At 42.6% G+C, this 14,596-nt stretch overlaps 1 protein-coding gene across 8 annotated transcripts in view; it reads left to right on the plus strand.

Moving 5' to 3' along the window:
* The window catches only part of TENM3 (teneurin transmembrane protein 3), a gene marked incomplete at its 5' end in the record, with an annotated part of 418,659 nt that overhangs the window by 262,709 nt on the left and 141,354 nt on the right, over window positions 1-14,596 (plus strand). For all 8 annotated transcript variants that reach the window (XM_080928307.1, XM_080928306.1, XM_080928309.1 and 5 more), the window contains one exon: window positions 5,979-6,217. In XM_080928307.1, the coding sequence (XP_080784433.1) occupies window positions 5,979-6,217 (239 nt within the window). The remainder of the gene's footprint in view (window positions 1-5,978; window positions 6,218-14,596) is intronic.

The raw sequence follows: 14,596 nt of genomic DNA on the forward strand, positions 1-14,596 counted from the left end.
AACACGTGGAAGAAAACAGTTTCCAATGAAGATGATCATATATTTAGCTAAGCTCATTAAAATTTCATTCTGTAATTGCATACTTTCTATTTGACTTTTTCCCCTGCCCCGATCTCTCATTGAGGAAATGACTCATGACTTTGAATGATGCTACCACCCATTTTCTGGAGGAGTTATCCATTTGGGCACCTGAAGTTTCTAACATCGTAAGCCATTCACTTCCTTTTGGAGGCATTTCATGATTACATTAATCCTGTGAACAAAAGACAAATATTAACCCATGTTTCTTAGCAACACATAAGCATGTTAAAACTTCCCTCATTCTGCACTTGAGAACTAAGTATCCACTTACTGATATTTTATGTGATATAGTTTAGAAAGGCACATTCAGTTTAACCAAACATAGCTCGCCACCAAAAGAAAATCTCTTGGTGGTAAGTTGTAGAGTATGACTTGGAAAGGCAGAAATTAAAAAAAATGAAGTTACCCTGAAACAGTGCAGACCTGCTCAGACTTAGGATAAAAGAACAAAGTAAGAAGCATATGTGTGGGCCATGGGTAAGAGGAGGGAGAAATGATGGCTGTGCGTGCAATCCCCCACATGCAAATACAAAACTAGGCATGGTAAAGGGCACCTACAATCCCAGCCCTGGGAGGCAGAGCAAAGAGGGTATGGTATGTCACGGGGCTAGTGGGGACGGGCGTGTAATGCGAGCACTCGAGCACACACACACACACACAGAGAGAGAGAGAGAGAGAGAGAGAGAGAGAGAGAGAGAGAGAGCGGGGTGGGTCTGGAAGAGAGAGAGAATGACCTTTCCACTTGGACAAACAGAACGAAAAAGAAAACATTCTGTGAATGATACAGTGTAAGTTCTCTGGCTGTTTGAATAACCAGGGTAGAAGAAGGGAGCAGACAGGACTGAAGAGTACTTGGAAATTATCAAAGATCCGCAGAGAGACCCAAAGACTAGAGCTACTAAGCAGCAGCCAAGAAGACAGGAAATGGGGACAGCAAGAAAGAGGCGGAAACCCAGCCTTGGCCACCCACTAACTTTATATTTGTAACACGCCCTATAGACGGATGCCTCATGGAATCCATTCTAAATACAGACTAGATAGAACACAGCGTTGGAAGGGGAAATATAAGTAAAGGTCGGTCCAAAGGCAAATCATCAAAGAAACGGATCTTTCCATTTCCAAAGACGTAAGAACAAGTTTTGATTGTGCTTCATAGCCAGTAATCCTTGACGTGTGTGTGTGTGTGTGTGTGTGTGTGTGTGTGTGTGTGTGTGTCTGTGTGTGTGTGTGTGTGTCTGTGTGTGTGTGTGTGTGGTCACTGGCTGCACAGCATTCCAAGTTAACGAGCAGCAGAGCTCTGTAGTTCCTGTCCCCTCCTTGTTGTTGTTAAGTAGAACGCCCCTCCCCTCACGAATCCAAAGCCACAAAGCAACTGTTAGTGTTCAGTGACCTTCCGCGTGCCAGCTGTCTTTGGGGCTTTGAAATTGATTTTCCTCATTTCAGTTTCTGATAATCTGTCTTCAAGTGTGCCTCTCTAGTTCATCGCCAGACTGAAAAGATTGGTACAAATGGCCGAGGAACTGGAGGCAGACATCACACAGGGCATCATTACTCTATGTTAAAAGGCGGCCACTGTTGCTTTATTTCTAAATACAATGTATTTATTTCCAAATACAATGTATTTATTTCTAAATGCAGTGGGGGGGGGGGGCAATTCTCCCAGGAGTCAGTTCTTTCTTTCCTTCCTTTTCTTTCTTTTTTCTTTCTTTCTTTTTTTTTTCCATTTCCAAATATGTCTGAGGAGTAAAGAAAATTTCAGTCTCTATTCTACAAACCTCATGGAGAAGCGAGGTCAAAACATATGCTTTTTCATAGGAATTTTTGCTGATTTTTTTTTACATGTGACCATATAGTCTGGAAGGAGCTGTAGGAAAAGAGGCTGATGACATGCAGACCCGAGCCTCGTGGGGAATTGGGTGACAAGATAGTCTTCCCCTATGGAAAGCCATTATGCATGCTTCGCGTAGCTAAATTTCAATATTCATGAAATATTTTTGAAGCTCTAAACATAAAGGAAGCTCTATATTGAATCTTAAGAAAAGTTGTTTTTTTTTTTAAGTGTCAGGGATGGGGGAGTGCGACTTACAGACCTGTATTGATGATAGCATGTTCTTCTTTTATATGTTGCCATGGTAATAGTATTGTTGCCTTTCAAAAGATAACATTCCATCCCAACCTCAAAACTATCCCAGCCTTACCAGATGTGAAACCACATGTTTTATGCTGTAATAGATACATAGACGTAGACTTTTCCTTCGGGGCCTAAGAACCCTTACGTCTGTGTTTTACCATGATGTCATGACGTTAGACTGACCTGACATCATCAGTCAGGAAATTCAGAGCGCCCATGTATGTCACTGGTGAAGTGCTGTTGCTGTACTGTAAGCATGTACTTAGCATGTACTGTGTACATGGAGGCATTACGTATGTCCTATGTTGCCCGGGTTCTAGTCTGAATCAACTCTGATACGGGTAGTCTTTTAGGCAGACAAGGAAAAATTGCCTCATTTATAGGAATAACAGTATATACTCCCTTCCCCTGCAGCTAAACTAATGCTTTCTCTTGCAGCAGCAAAAGTGAACGTATGCATTTAATAAACTAGAAACTCTTCTGAGGACAAGGGATTTCAGTTCCATTAATATTGATCAATCATATTGCTGAGGGTTGAGCCCAACGCTTGGTGTCCTTTCATGCACATACTGTCCCACTGAAGGGCACCCCTGGAACCTACATTTGTGTTCTTAATAATATGTCAAAGTTGCATTTTTTAACTAGAGAAAACAATCTTATGGTTATTTGAAGCTAGTAGTTGCAAGGGGGCCTTGCCAGAATCATCTGTCACGGTGTATACAGCCCGCTCAGGTTTGCAAAGTGAAGGAGATGTCTAATCAGAGGGCAGCATCCAAACTCATTCCAGCATGCTTAGAGATATTCCGTGTCTAGTGTTAAAGGCTAAGGTTGTGGTCTTGAGAGTCACACATACTCAGGTTCAAATCCCGTCTGTCATCAAGAAATTATCCAGGCTGCTCCGTTGTGTCCGTCATTGTTTCGTTGCTGTGACAAAAGACTTGAGGAATGAAGAGTTCATTCGAGCTTGTGATTTCAGTCTATCATAGCCTGTTCCATTGCTCTTAGGTTTGTGGCAAAGCAGAAATAAGATGCTAGGGAGGAAGGAGAGGAGCAAAGCACCTACCTCAGGGTAGTGAGGAAAAGGGAAGGAGAGATGCAAGGAGAGACATGAGAGGGGAAGACATGAGGAGGAAGGAGGGAGAAGGGAAGAGAGTGATGAGAGATAGATAGGTATAGATAGAGATAGATAGATAGATAGATGATAGATAGATAGATAGATAGATAGATAGATAGATAGATAGATAGATAAAAAAGACAATAGATGATAGATAGGTAGAAAGATGGATGGATGGATGGGGGATGGATGGATAATTAGGTTGGAAGTAAATAGAGAGAGAGAGAATGGATGAATATGTGGAACATAGTACATCCTTTCTAGGGCATTACCCCAGTGACATGATCCGCAAGAAGGCTTCACTTTCCAGTCTTCATCATCCGCCAAAGACGCCATCACATCCTGACTCCGTCATTGGATTGAAACTCTGATTGAGTTCAGTAATCACATGCCTGGGTGAATCCCATCCACTAAAATCAGCCATAATGGTACCTCCTAGAGATTGTCAACTCCTTAAAGACATCTTTATCTTTTCTTTTCTAAGCAATAATATGCCTAAAATTATGAGTTAGTTCCCTCCTCTGTCCAACACTCCTGTAGTACTTACTATGTTTGATACAGTGCTTTACAGTCAAGTTAAACCTCATAACTCCTATGACATGGATAATGCAGAGAGGTTAAGGAACTTTTCCAAAGACATGCACCTAGAGAACAGGAAAGATTTTAAACGTTAGACTTCTAACTTCCCAGATCTGTACTAAGAAGTCCTTAACCTGATTGATATATTTAGCCTTTTTTAAATACACAATAAGTGTGTGAGTGTTAAAATGGAAAATACTTAGCTATGACCCCGTAAATGTGTCTCGCATAAAGGCTATCCCGTACCACGAGAGAGAATGAAAGGACACTTTTAACCTCCTGAATATAAAAAATTATAGCCTGCTGGCCGCATTGGATACCTTAGAATAGGACATAATAATAGTTCATGCTAGGATTTGGATCTGAACCATATTATCATGCTAAGTGAAAGCCATGAAACACCTTTTCATTCTTAACAAGAGTCTTAAGACAACATGAGAGGCCCACGTGGTAAGCAGAGACTATGGGATGAGTCGGAGGGGAGAACGCAGGACTGATGGATCAAAATATAGTGGACACATGCATGAAATTCTCAAAGATCAATAAACTAGGAGAAATGAAAGACTAGGGATCCATGGTTCCAGATACGTATGTCGCAGAGGATGGCCTTCATCACTGGCAGGGGAGGCCATTGGTCCTGTGGAAGCTTGTGACCCCAGCCTAGGGGGAAGGTGGAACAGTAGTGGGGCAGTAGTGAGTTGCTGGTTTGGGGAAGTCAAAGGGAAGGGAAGATGATAAATGGGATGGGGGGTTGTGGAGGGGTAACTGGGAAGGGGGATAGTTGAGATATAAATGATTGATTAATAAAAAAATTTTTTAAAGAATCTTACATGCCCTAAAGATTTTCTTACTTGGTATTCTTATGAGTTCCTTACATTGCTGCATAAACATTCTTAAGCTGCAGTTCTGAGGCACTTTGCCCCAGCGTCTGTAGCTCGGCCTTCGGAGAATCCGTCACCTACATCCTGTCTCACTGACCTCTTCACTTACTTCGGTTTGGTTTTAAAACATGGTCTGTGAGTCTCTCCTTCCACCAGTCTCCACGATTTACCTTGCTGCTGACATCCGGCACAGGCTAAAAATAAAATGGTTGACAAGGACTTGACCAGCTGCCCTTGCTAAGCTTCAGAGTGCTCAGAAGTGAAGAAGCAGCCTAGAAGGGGAACATTGCCAGGGATAACTAAGAAGTCAGTGAGGAGTCAGAACACTAGCAGGACATGGGTCCATGCATGGGGCTGTCCGTCAGTGTGCAGGCTGGTCCTCACCTTTCGCTGTGAGGGTTCCATGGGTGTGCCAGCGTGCTTTTGTTCGGGAGACTGTGACTCGGGGAACTCCCTTATCTCAAGAGGTTTACTTGAAACCACAGGGATTACTTGGGTGTGTACACACTGCCATTCACCATCCAAATTATTCTTAGGTCACCTTCATGATGTAGTTCTTAAAGTGAAACATGGCTTTAACTTTAAATTCTAGAAGCATGTGAGGGTCACTGAGATGGATCATCAGGTAACGATGCCTGCTGTCAAGTTTTATAACGTGCAGTACATCCTTGGGACCCACAAAGAGAACAGCAAGAACCGACTTACACAAGTTGTCTTTGATACATCATGAATGCCTGCACACACACACACACACACACACACACACACACATACACACACACTAGTTGGATAGGTAGATGATAGAAAGATGGATGGATGGATGGATGGATAGATAGACAGACAGACATATTTAAAAACAAATATGAAGCAAGGCTTGGGATGTAGAACACTTGCCTCATAAACCAGAGGTGGACTAGGCCAGCACACACTGCACCCAAAACTCAACAGGCAGAGCTGGAAGATCAGAAATTCAGTATCAAGTTCAGTTAGATTGTGAGTTCAAAACCAGCCTGGGTTACATGAAGGAGAGAGAGAGAGAGAGAGAGAGAGAGAGAGAGAGAGAGAGAGAGAGAGAGAGAGAGAGAGAGAGAGAGAGAGAGAGGAGCCAAAGAGAGCTCATCCCTGTGTGTCTGTGTTAACATATTCCCATCTTGACATGCCGTGTCTCACAACGATATTCTCATTTCCACAGGCATTTCCTATTCAAAACAGGGACAGGGACGACGCCACTGTTCAGTACGGCAACCCCGGGATACACAATGGCATCTGGCTCTGTTTATTCTCCGCCTACCCGGCCACTTCCTAGAAACACCCTATCAAGAAGTGCTTTTAAATTCAAGAAGTCTTCAAAGTACTGCAGCTGGAGATGCACTGCACTGTGTGCTGTAGGGGTCTCGGTGCTCCTTGCCGTGCTCCTCTCCTACTTCATAGGTAAGAACACGTTTTCCGCCATTGGCCCTGCAAACCTGTGCACTGTGCTATTTATTCCCTTCGTTTTGTTTGGTCTCGAATATATTACGGAGTATGATTTTGTAATGGCGGGGTCACATTACACAATAGAAATCATGAACTTCTTATGTGATAAGTAGGAAAACCGGCTTGGTAGACAATCCATATCTATAAAGGGCAACGTCTGTTCGTGGACTTAAGTATTTGTTGTTGACACCGTCGTTCGTGAAGCACTCACTGATGGCTGGGAGAATTCCTACACACAAAATCGTTCGTGGTCTTCAGGATTCAACACCGTGTGGGGATCTCCTCCAGTCCCTGCCTATTAGTTACGGATGTTCTGCCATCTGTGGTATTATGTGGCCCCCAGTGAACTTAGCTGTCTACATGCAATGTCCAATACTGAGGATCGTTATTCAGGGACACTCTGGAGACCCGCGCCTCATAAAACGATGCGTGATTATGTCGCCATTCATATATGGGTGTCTCTCACCTCTTCCAATGTATTGCTCACGTTTTCCACTTAAGTCATAACCTGGATGCCGAGATACCCGGTATTTCTTTATGTTTAACTCTGTCGTGATGTGTGCGAGCATCTACACCGCCAGGAATGGCTTTCTTAAGTGTCAGAAAGACTCCATGGTATTTGATCTGCTTCCTTAGACAAGGAAAAGCCCTCCACATTGAAATGCTAATGGTATCCACTAAGATAAATCACAGGCTGTGTGGCTCATATACCAAGAGCAACAGGCAGCCATGCATCTCCAAGTTTACAAAGCAATTTGTGATGCCCCATGAAATTCCATCACGAAAGACGAGTATCCCAGAGCCCTGTATGGAATTTTATATGCTCTCTCGGTGGCCCCCACCAGTCCCTGCAACCCACCTCGGGTGTCAGTGAATGTGCTTCGGAATGGGCAGTAGCCATGTTGGGTCTCTGTGGTTAATAGAAATGCAGAACTGAAGAGCACGAAGGAAATTGGGAGATAATTGTGTCTGTGATGGCAGCCGTGTGGCGTGTTACGGATTTGTTATTTGGAATTCTTAGACCATGGATGACATCACTAATGATTCAAAGCTCAGTTTCAGCATGGCCCTATCCTCATCAGGATGTTGAGACAACACTTCCACCCGTCACTCAGACGGACGCAAGAGGAAATCCACCTGTCCATCACTTTTTTTTTATCCAAATTTACCTCCTTCTCCCAGCAGACCAGATACCACATCATCACAGCATAGCACCCCGGTGAGACCACACTGCACTCTTGATGCTCTCAGGCAGATGGGAAGCTTCAGCACTCAGAGTTCATGTCTAGTCACCAGTTAGACAGTACCCCGGCCATTAAGAGAATCCTCTCCAGTTAGCTGTATAAATTATTTGTGGCTGTCGGAAGAGTGCCACAGACGAATTTTAAAATGATTGTGAAATGTGCGAGTCTAAATGGAATGTTGATCAATTACCCATATGTGTTTATAGGGTTTTTTTTTTACCTGTGGCAAAGCCACAGGGATGCTGTTTCTCAGCTGGACATCAGCGCTGGGATGGCCAGTGGGCGTCTGTCCTTGCGGTGGTTTGAAGGCCAGCTCGACTTGATTTCATTTTACTTTGGTCATGTGACTGGCAGGGAACGCTGGCATTCGGCGTGATATCACGTGACTGCTATTACTTGCATCCTTTTGAGAAGACCCATCAGTAAATATAATTATAAGCCTTCCAAACCAAAACAAAAAAAAAATTGCCCTTTTTTGCATTGGCAGGTTTATGACTTGGTTCCCATCCTATTTTGCATTTTTCCAGTACTGTTGATACACACGTGCTCCTTTGCTTTTCCTTCACAGGGAAACAGGAAACAGTCATAGCTGAAACACTCGTGTCTTCAGCTCAGCACAACTGTTTACCACACACTCGTTTTGATTGCATTAAGGTCATGGGAAATAAGGCGATAAATTCCAGTTTCAGCTAGCCAAAAGTTTCTTCAATAATCAGAAAGTCTGCTTAGAGATCTCTTCGACTTTCCTATATTCAAATGATTATCACACTAACATGACTGTTTTTAGATCAGTCAGTTTGTGTGACAAATCTTTTTTTTTTTTTTTTTTTTGATTAAAAATGTTGCCTTTACCCTTGAAAAGAGAATGGGCCTCTGCTTTCAGGGAAGGTTGTCCTTGACTAGTTAGTGTGCCTGTAAACAGGGGAGGGGGGTTCCACCCGCAGGCCAGGTCAGTCCCATAGCACACAGACATCACTAGTGAGACAGTTTGATCCTCGGATCCGCTTCAGCCCATTCATATACACAACACCGTCTTTAGACCTTGGTTCCCCGTCTCTTGGGTTCATTATTGATACAAAGCAAAAGCTTAAGAAACGAGGTTTAAAAAAAACTGAAGAAATGATTCCAATATAATTAAGAATGTTTTGTGTGTGTGTGTGTGTGTGTGTGTGTGTGTCTGTGTGTGACTTCTAATATGACAATGAAAAATTTGGATGGGTCTATACCCTGCGTTTATCCTGAGGTGAATCACTTCTGAAGACCGGGAAGGAGGCGGGGGAAGACATAGTCTTTGGTGTTTGTTTTTACTTGTCTCTATCAAAAATTCAAAGAACACAGGAAGACCTGTGTAGAGGGTGAAAATTAATTGCAATCATAGGACAGCATTCTCAGCGGCTAGAGAGCTGTCGGCACTTGCTGCTGGGCCTTGCGGTCTGTTTGATCCGTGGGACACAGGGTGGCAGGAGAGACCTAAGTCGCTCAAGTTGTCCCTTGCAGCTATTTTCTTGTGCATGTGCAGCTTGAGATTTGCGCCCTGTGTTTATTTTTGACCAGTCTTTCTTGTTCATTACTAGATACGATTGTCAGTGGAATTTCATTAACCCCCAAATGCATGTTTCAAGCATGTGTCCACGTCTGCTCATGTGGTCAGACTTCTCCAGCAGATACTCTTTGAAAAAAGTTGCTATAGGAAAGTGAGTGTGTTGAACCTTGTAAACCCTTTGATGCCACTGACCGTACAGAAGTACCTATGTCTTGTCGGCTTGGCGTTTTATCATTACATTAACCACTGCCAGCCTCTTAGATTAAATATGTTTGTTCTGATTATTTCTATCTATATCTTTGAGTGTTATTGGTCATTTGACATTCTTATTTCAGAAGTAGCTCTATTTTCCTCCATTGTCCCTATGGGTGTTTTCCTCAGCATTTTTTACATGTATGTATTTTTATTTCTCGGGGACTTGACACCCACACACCATGGCATGTGGATGGACAACAGTTCTGACTCCGTATATTTCAGGGGTCAAACTGAGATTGTCAGGGTTGTCAGCAAGCACCCTCGCCCACTGAGTCACCTCATTGACCCTCTAGTCTCTAAGTGTGTATGCATGTGTGTGTGCTTATGGGGTGTGTATGTGTGTGCTTGTGTGTGTACGGTTATATATGTGTGTGATTGCATGTTTGTGCTCATGACCTACGTAGGTGTGTGTGATTGTGTGTGTGTGATTGTGTGTATGTGGCTATGTGTGTGTATCCTCGTGACATGTGTGCATGTGAGCGCACATGCCATTTGCAGGGTAATAGGTGACACAGTCTTGCTATATATTCCTACCCGGTGTCATCCTGGGTCTGTAGCTAGGCCGGCCGCAAACTCACAACAATCACCACATTTCTACCTCCTGAATATTGAGACTCCAGGAGTGATCCACCACTTCTGGCTTTTCTGTTTTGTTTTGTTTTGTTTTTTAACCTAAAGCAGTATTTATTAAAGATACGAATATTTTGCCTTCTGTGTTAAATATTTTATATTATTAATTTGAACAAGCTTATATTTTGCCACGCATCATAACAAATTGTTAAACAGATATATCAATGTTCCTTACAACTTATAGGTTCCACGCCATACCTGTAAAATCTAATTGGCACTTTAAAAATACTTGTAAATTTATTCAGGAACATCATTAATTTTGGTTGGTGCTATGCATAGATGAAGGGCCTCGTGCATGCTAGGCAGGTGTTTTACCCTAGACTTGGAAGGGCTGTACTGGTGAGCTAGAGCCCAGTTCCCCTGTAACCATTTAAATCAGTATTTTCCTGTATCTTCTGATAGCTATCAGGAGTGCAGGTTGGCTCTTAATTCTAGAAACTCAGAATCAAGGTCTTAGGCTATGTGACAAAACCATTCTTCAATATTTAATATTACATGCCTTTCTAACACTTGATGGAGAAGGTAGCAAAAAAAAAAAATACATAATTTTAGCTAAATACTGACCCAAAAGCTTTATGTAGGCAGTTTTTTTATTAGCCTGTAGGGGAAGTATATATGTGTAAATACATGGTCACATGTTACATGTGTGTGTATGTACTTGTGGAGTCCAGATGTTGTCATCTTTAGGTTTGAGATGGGGTCTCTCACTGAACCTGGAGCTGGTTCCCCGTATGAACTGACTGGCCACAGAGCTCCAGGAATCGGCCTGTCTCTGCCTCCCCAGCTCTGGGGTTACAGCCGCGTGCCACCACACGCAGACTTTCACGTGGCGGTTGGTGACATGAACTGACTGAGCCATCTCTCCAAACCCCTGATCCAGCATGTTTTCTTGAACTGGAGCTTGAGAGATGACTGAGGGTGTGGGGTTACCTGATGTTAACAGTAGATCAGTGAAGAGAAGCTTATGAAAAGGAGCTAACCCACATCAACAGCGGTGCCCAGAAACCACACACCAGACATTGCTGGAGATTATACATGGATTCCCACACTTTGTTTCCACAACCCAGCAGACTGTGTCCAGTTAACTAAAGCAAATCCATTGCTTTAAAAGAACCCTGCCTAGAGTCACACAGCTAAGACTGGAAGGCCTTGAGTTCAGAAATGATCAAGGACCCCCATTTTATTTTAACTGTGTTTTATGAGCTTTCTAAAGACCCAGAAATGGGAAAGAAGTTTCAGAAACTGAAACATTGGAGTGGGGGGGGGGGAATCATCTAATGTGTGTTTATAAGGTTGCTTTTGGGGCATTCCAGAGGAGGTGACTTGATGAATGGGGCCCAGACTTGTGCTTTTTCACACTTGAATGAGCCCAGGTGCCTCTTGGGAATCTCCCTGAAATGTGCATTCTGAGTCAGCACATCTGCAATGGGAACTGAGCTGGTGAATTTCCAACAGGCCCCAAGCTGCTGCTGCTGGAGCCCATGGACCATATTTGGGCACCAAGGGTCTCCACAGGGCTGTCAAATGCTCCCCTTGATGCTAGAAATGCCCTGCTGGCACCGCGTCCAATTCATTAACCACCAGTCACATCTGGATGTTGAGCACTTCAAGTGTGACTCGTTAACTTAATGAAGTGAAGTTTTCCTTTTCCTCTTAATTAATTTAAACTTGAACAGCCACAGGTGGCCAATGGCTACCATTCGGAGACTACAGGGCTAGCACTCCGGTAGAAAACAAGGCTTCTGGGAGATCAGGCTGTAGAGGAGGAGCGAATCTCGGGCCGTCGGCTGGCATACAACACAGTGAGTGTGTCTTCAGTGTGCATTTTCCAATTAAGGGATTGGGAACGTCTTCTCGGTAGTCACATGGTGACTTTCTTTCTACTCCTAAGCACCCAATTAAATTCCTTTCTGACCTTTAAGGTGATAGACCCTTACGGGATGGAAATCCCTCTGATTACTAAGCACAATGTTCAGTCTGAGGATGATACTGACTATAGAACTATTTAAAAAAAAAAACACCCTGACCTACTTTGACATCCTCTAATATATTCATGCTCCTTTATAAGTCCTTCCGAAGTTGGAATTTTAAAGATGAGCCGTATCCAGCGAATTGGGTACAGAGATGCTTCTGTTACTCGCACTAAGTCCCCGTTCACAGTTGCTTTCACAGTTCTACGGTGAAGAATGGTCTTGGTTCTCACGCTTCCTTTACAGAGGCCTACTTCCCTTTGGTGAAGGGCAACTTAAACATCTGGCCACTGCATCTTGATATGCGAACATGAGTAGCGTCATTAAATACAAGTCTAAGTCAAGGCTGGGCTTAAGACCATGTACAGCTGCAACAAGCACTTCACATGAGCTGAGTAAGAGGCAGCATCATCAACATTTGGCTCTGGGTTCCCTGTAGCACTAGGCGGAGTCTGAAGAGTCTTTTCCTTTTCCCCTCACAGGGAGCCTTGGATGTGTTTGTTTACATTAGTTTCTTTTTCTCATCACTGGGACAAGTGCCTGATAAGAGCAACTTGAGAGTCAAGGTTTATTTTGGCTCACAGTTCTAAGGTGCAGTTTGTCATGGCTGGCTGCAGGAGCTTCAGCAGCTGGTCGCGATGCATTCACAGACAGGAAGCAGAGAGACAGGAATGTCCACACTTAGCTGGCTTTTTTATATCCTGTGCTTTGGGACTCCAGAACATGATATCAGATTTAGGGTGATTGTCCAACCTCACTTAACCTAATCTGTAACGGTCGAGTGGCTGCTCAGGGTTTCGTCTCCACGGTGATATAAGCTACTATTTAGTTGGCAGTATTAATCCTCACAAGTATGTTCTTTCAGCTTAAGGAACATAGAGAAAACAGAAATCCTGTTAAAATGCACTGTGCCACCCCAGTTTCTTAACCTGCTTGTCCTTTGGACGAGGTTTTCCCCTAACCGATAATTCAGTTGACGGCAGATATTTGAGCTTCCACCTATGATATGTAAGTCACTGATGGTAACATTCACCAAATTTTGTAACTGTAATCCCAGCCAGTTTCAGAACACTTCTGTCACTCCCTAAAAAGGAATACTGTATCCTTTAACAGTTGCTTTGTGTTTCTTTGTAACAACTTGTTTTTTTTTTTTTTTCCTGTGGCTAAAAAAGTAGCTGAATTTTTTTCAGGTTTATGAATTTAAATCCTGAAGACTGTGGATAATTCAGCATTATTTTTCCTTTGAGCGCCTTCCTGACATGTGCTGTTAACCAAAGAAGCACATGAATTTCTGATTCTCCTTTTCATTTTTTAAAAATATATATGTTGTTATTTATTTCCATTGAACAGCTGCTCCCAAGTGAAGTGAGTCCTAAAATAGATGTTGTCATGTGTCTGCTAAAAGGGCTGTTTAACAACAGGAGCATTCCCTGAACCTAGTAAAAAGCAACCTGCAGAGCCAGGATTCAAGGCAGTTAGGATTCCTTAGCTGTTATCTGTGCTACTTTTGAACATATTTGCATTTTTTGAGCATCTTTACCTCTCTGTGTACCTTGAAATTGATCACATTGCCAGCCATAGATTTGCAGCTCAGGGTCCGAAGGAAATACGTGCCAACCCTTATCCATCCTGGAAAATCAGCCCGTAAGTGTACACAGTAAACTAAAGAGTGCGGTGACATTCTTTTTTTCTTTTAAGACACGTCCTTGTAATAAAAGTGCTGGTTTAGTGGGTTGTAGAACACAGCCATGCTGGGAATTACAGCCCAGTTTTTATCACAATGTCTCTCCCCTTAACCCTTTGATGCATTAATTCTTTTTTTTTTTTTTTAAGAAAATGCATTTCACCTGAGTTGGAGAGCGTTTTATTCTATTGTGATTTCATCGAGTCATTTTAAAAAAGCTGTTTTGCCTGAATATTGAAGGAGGAATAATGTAAAGCTGAAATTTTGGAATTAATATTTTATTTTTGTAGCCATGAAATTAAGTCACATTTAAGCCCGACTCAGCGATGGCGTCATAAAGTCAAACAGCTTACCAGAGGGGAAGGAGAAAAATCATCTTTTAATTAAACAAACCTCAAGAGTACTCTGTGTCTTTGAGGCCCCAAAGAAGAAAAAGCTAGCAAAAACTGAGCTCTACAAAACTTGGAGGGAGGGTTGTTGTTTGTATGTTTTGTTTGTTTGTTTTTCCTTAATAAGAGCATTGTTTTATATTTCTGCATTCCTTCCACACTCTCTGAAGTTTGTCTATATCATTTGGGGTTTGATCCTGGCTTTCAGTAGGAAATCTTATTGGTAAATTTTCACAAAACATTTTCTGTGTCTAACACAAAGACATAGTAAAGAACTAGAGGTCACCTAAAACAGAACAATCTACACCCAGCTAGGTAATACCAAACCAATGATTTCTGCTTGAACACATTGAGAAAAGCCTGTGATCTTTGCAGCTGACTTCTAACAGTGTAGATTTTTGCTGCTTTTTATTAGCATGTTTGGCTTTGAGCTCACCCCGTTTTTGTTTTTGTTTTTGTCATTTCTACAAAAAGAAAGTACTTCCCGGATCAGGAACCTCTATTAGCTCTTATGTCCCTCGTTTTAACCTGGGAATAGTTTATGTTGCTCTTAGCTTGGTATGAGGCCAGCTAAAATAAATAATATCAAAAATACTGTGTTAAGTAAAGCATTTTTTTA

Source organism: Micromys minutus (genome assembly GCF_963924665.1).
Source record: "Micromys minutus genome assembly, chromosome: 14".
Lineage (NCBI taxonomy): Eukaryota > Metazoa > Chordata > Mammalia > Rodentia > Muridae > Micromys > Micromys minutus.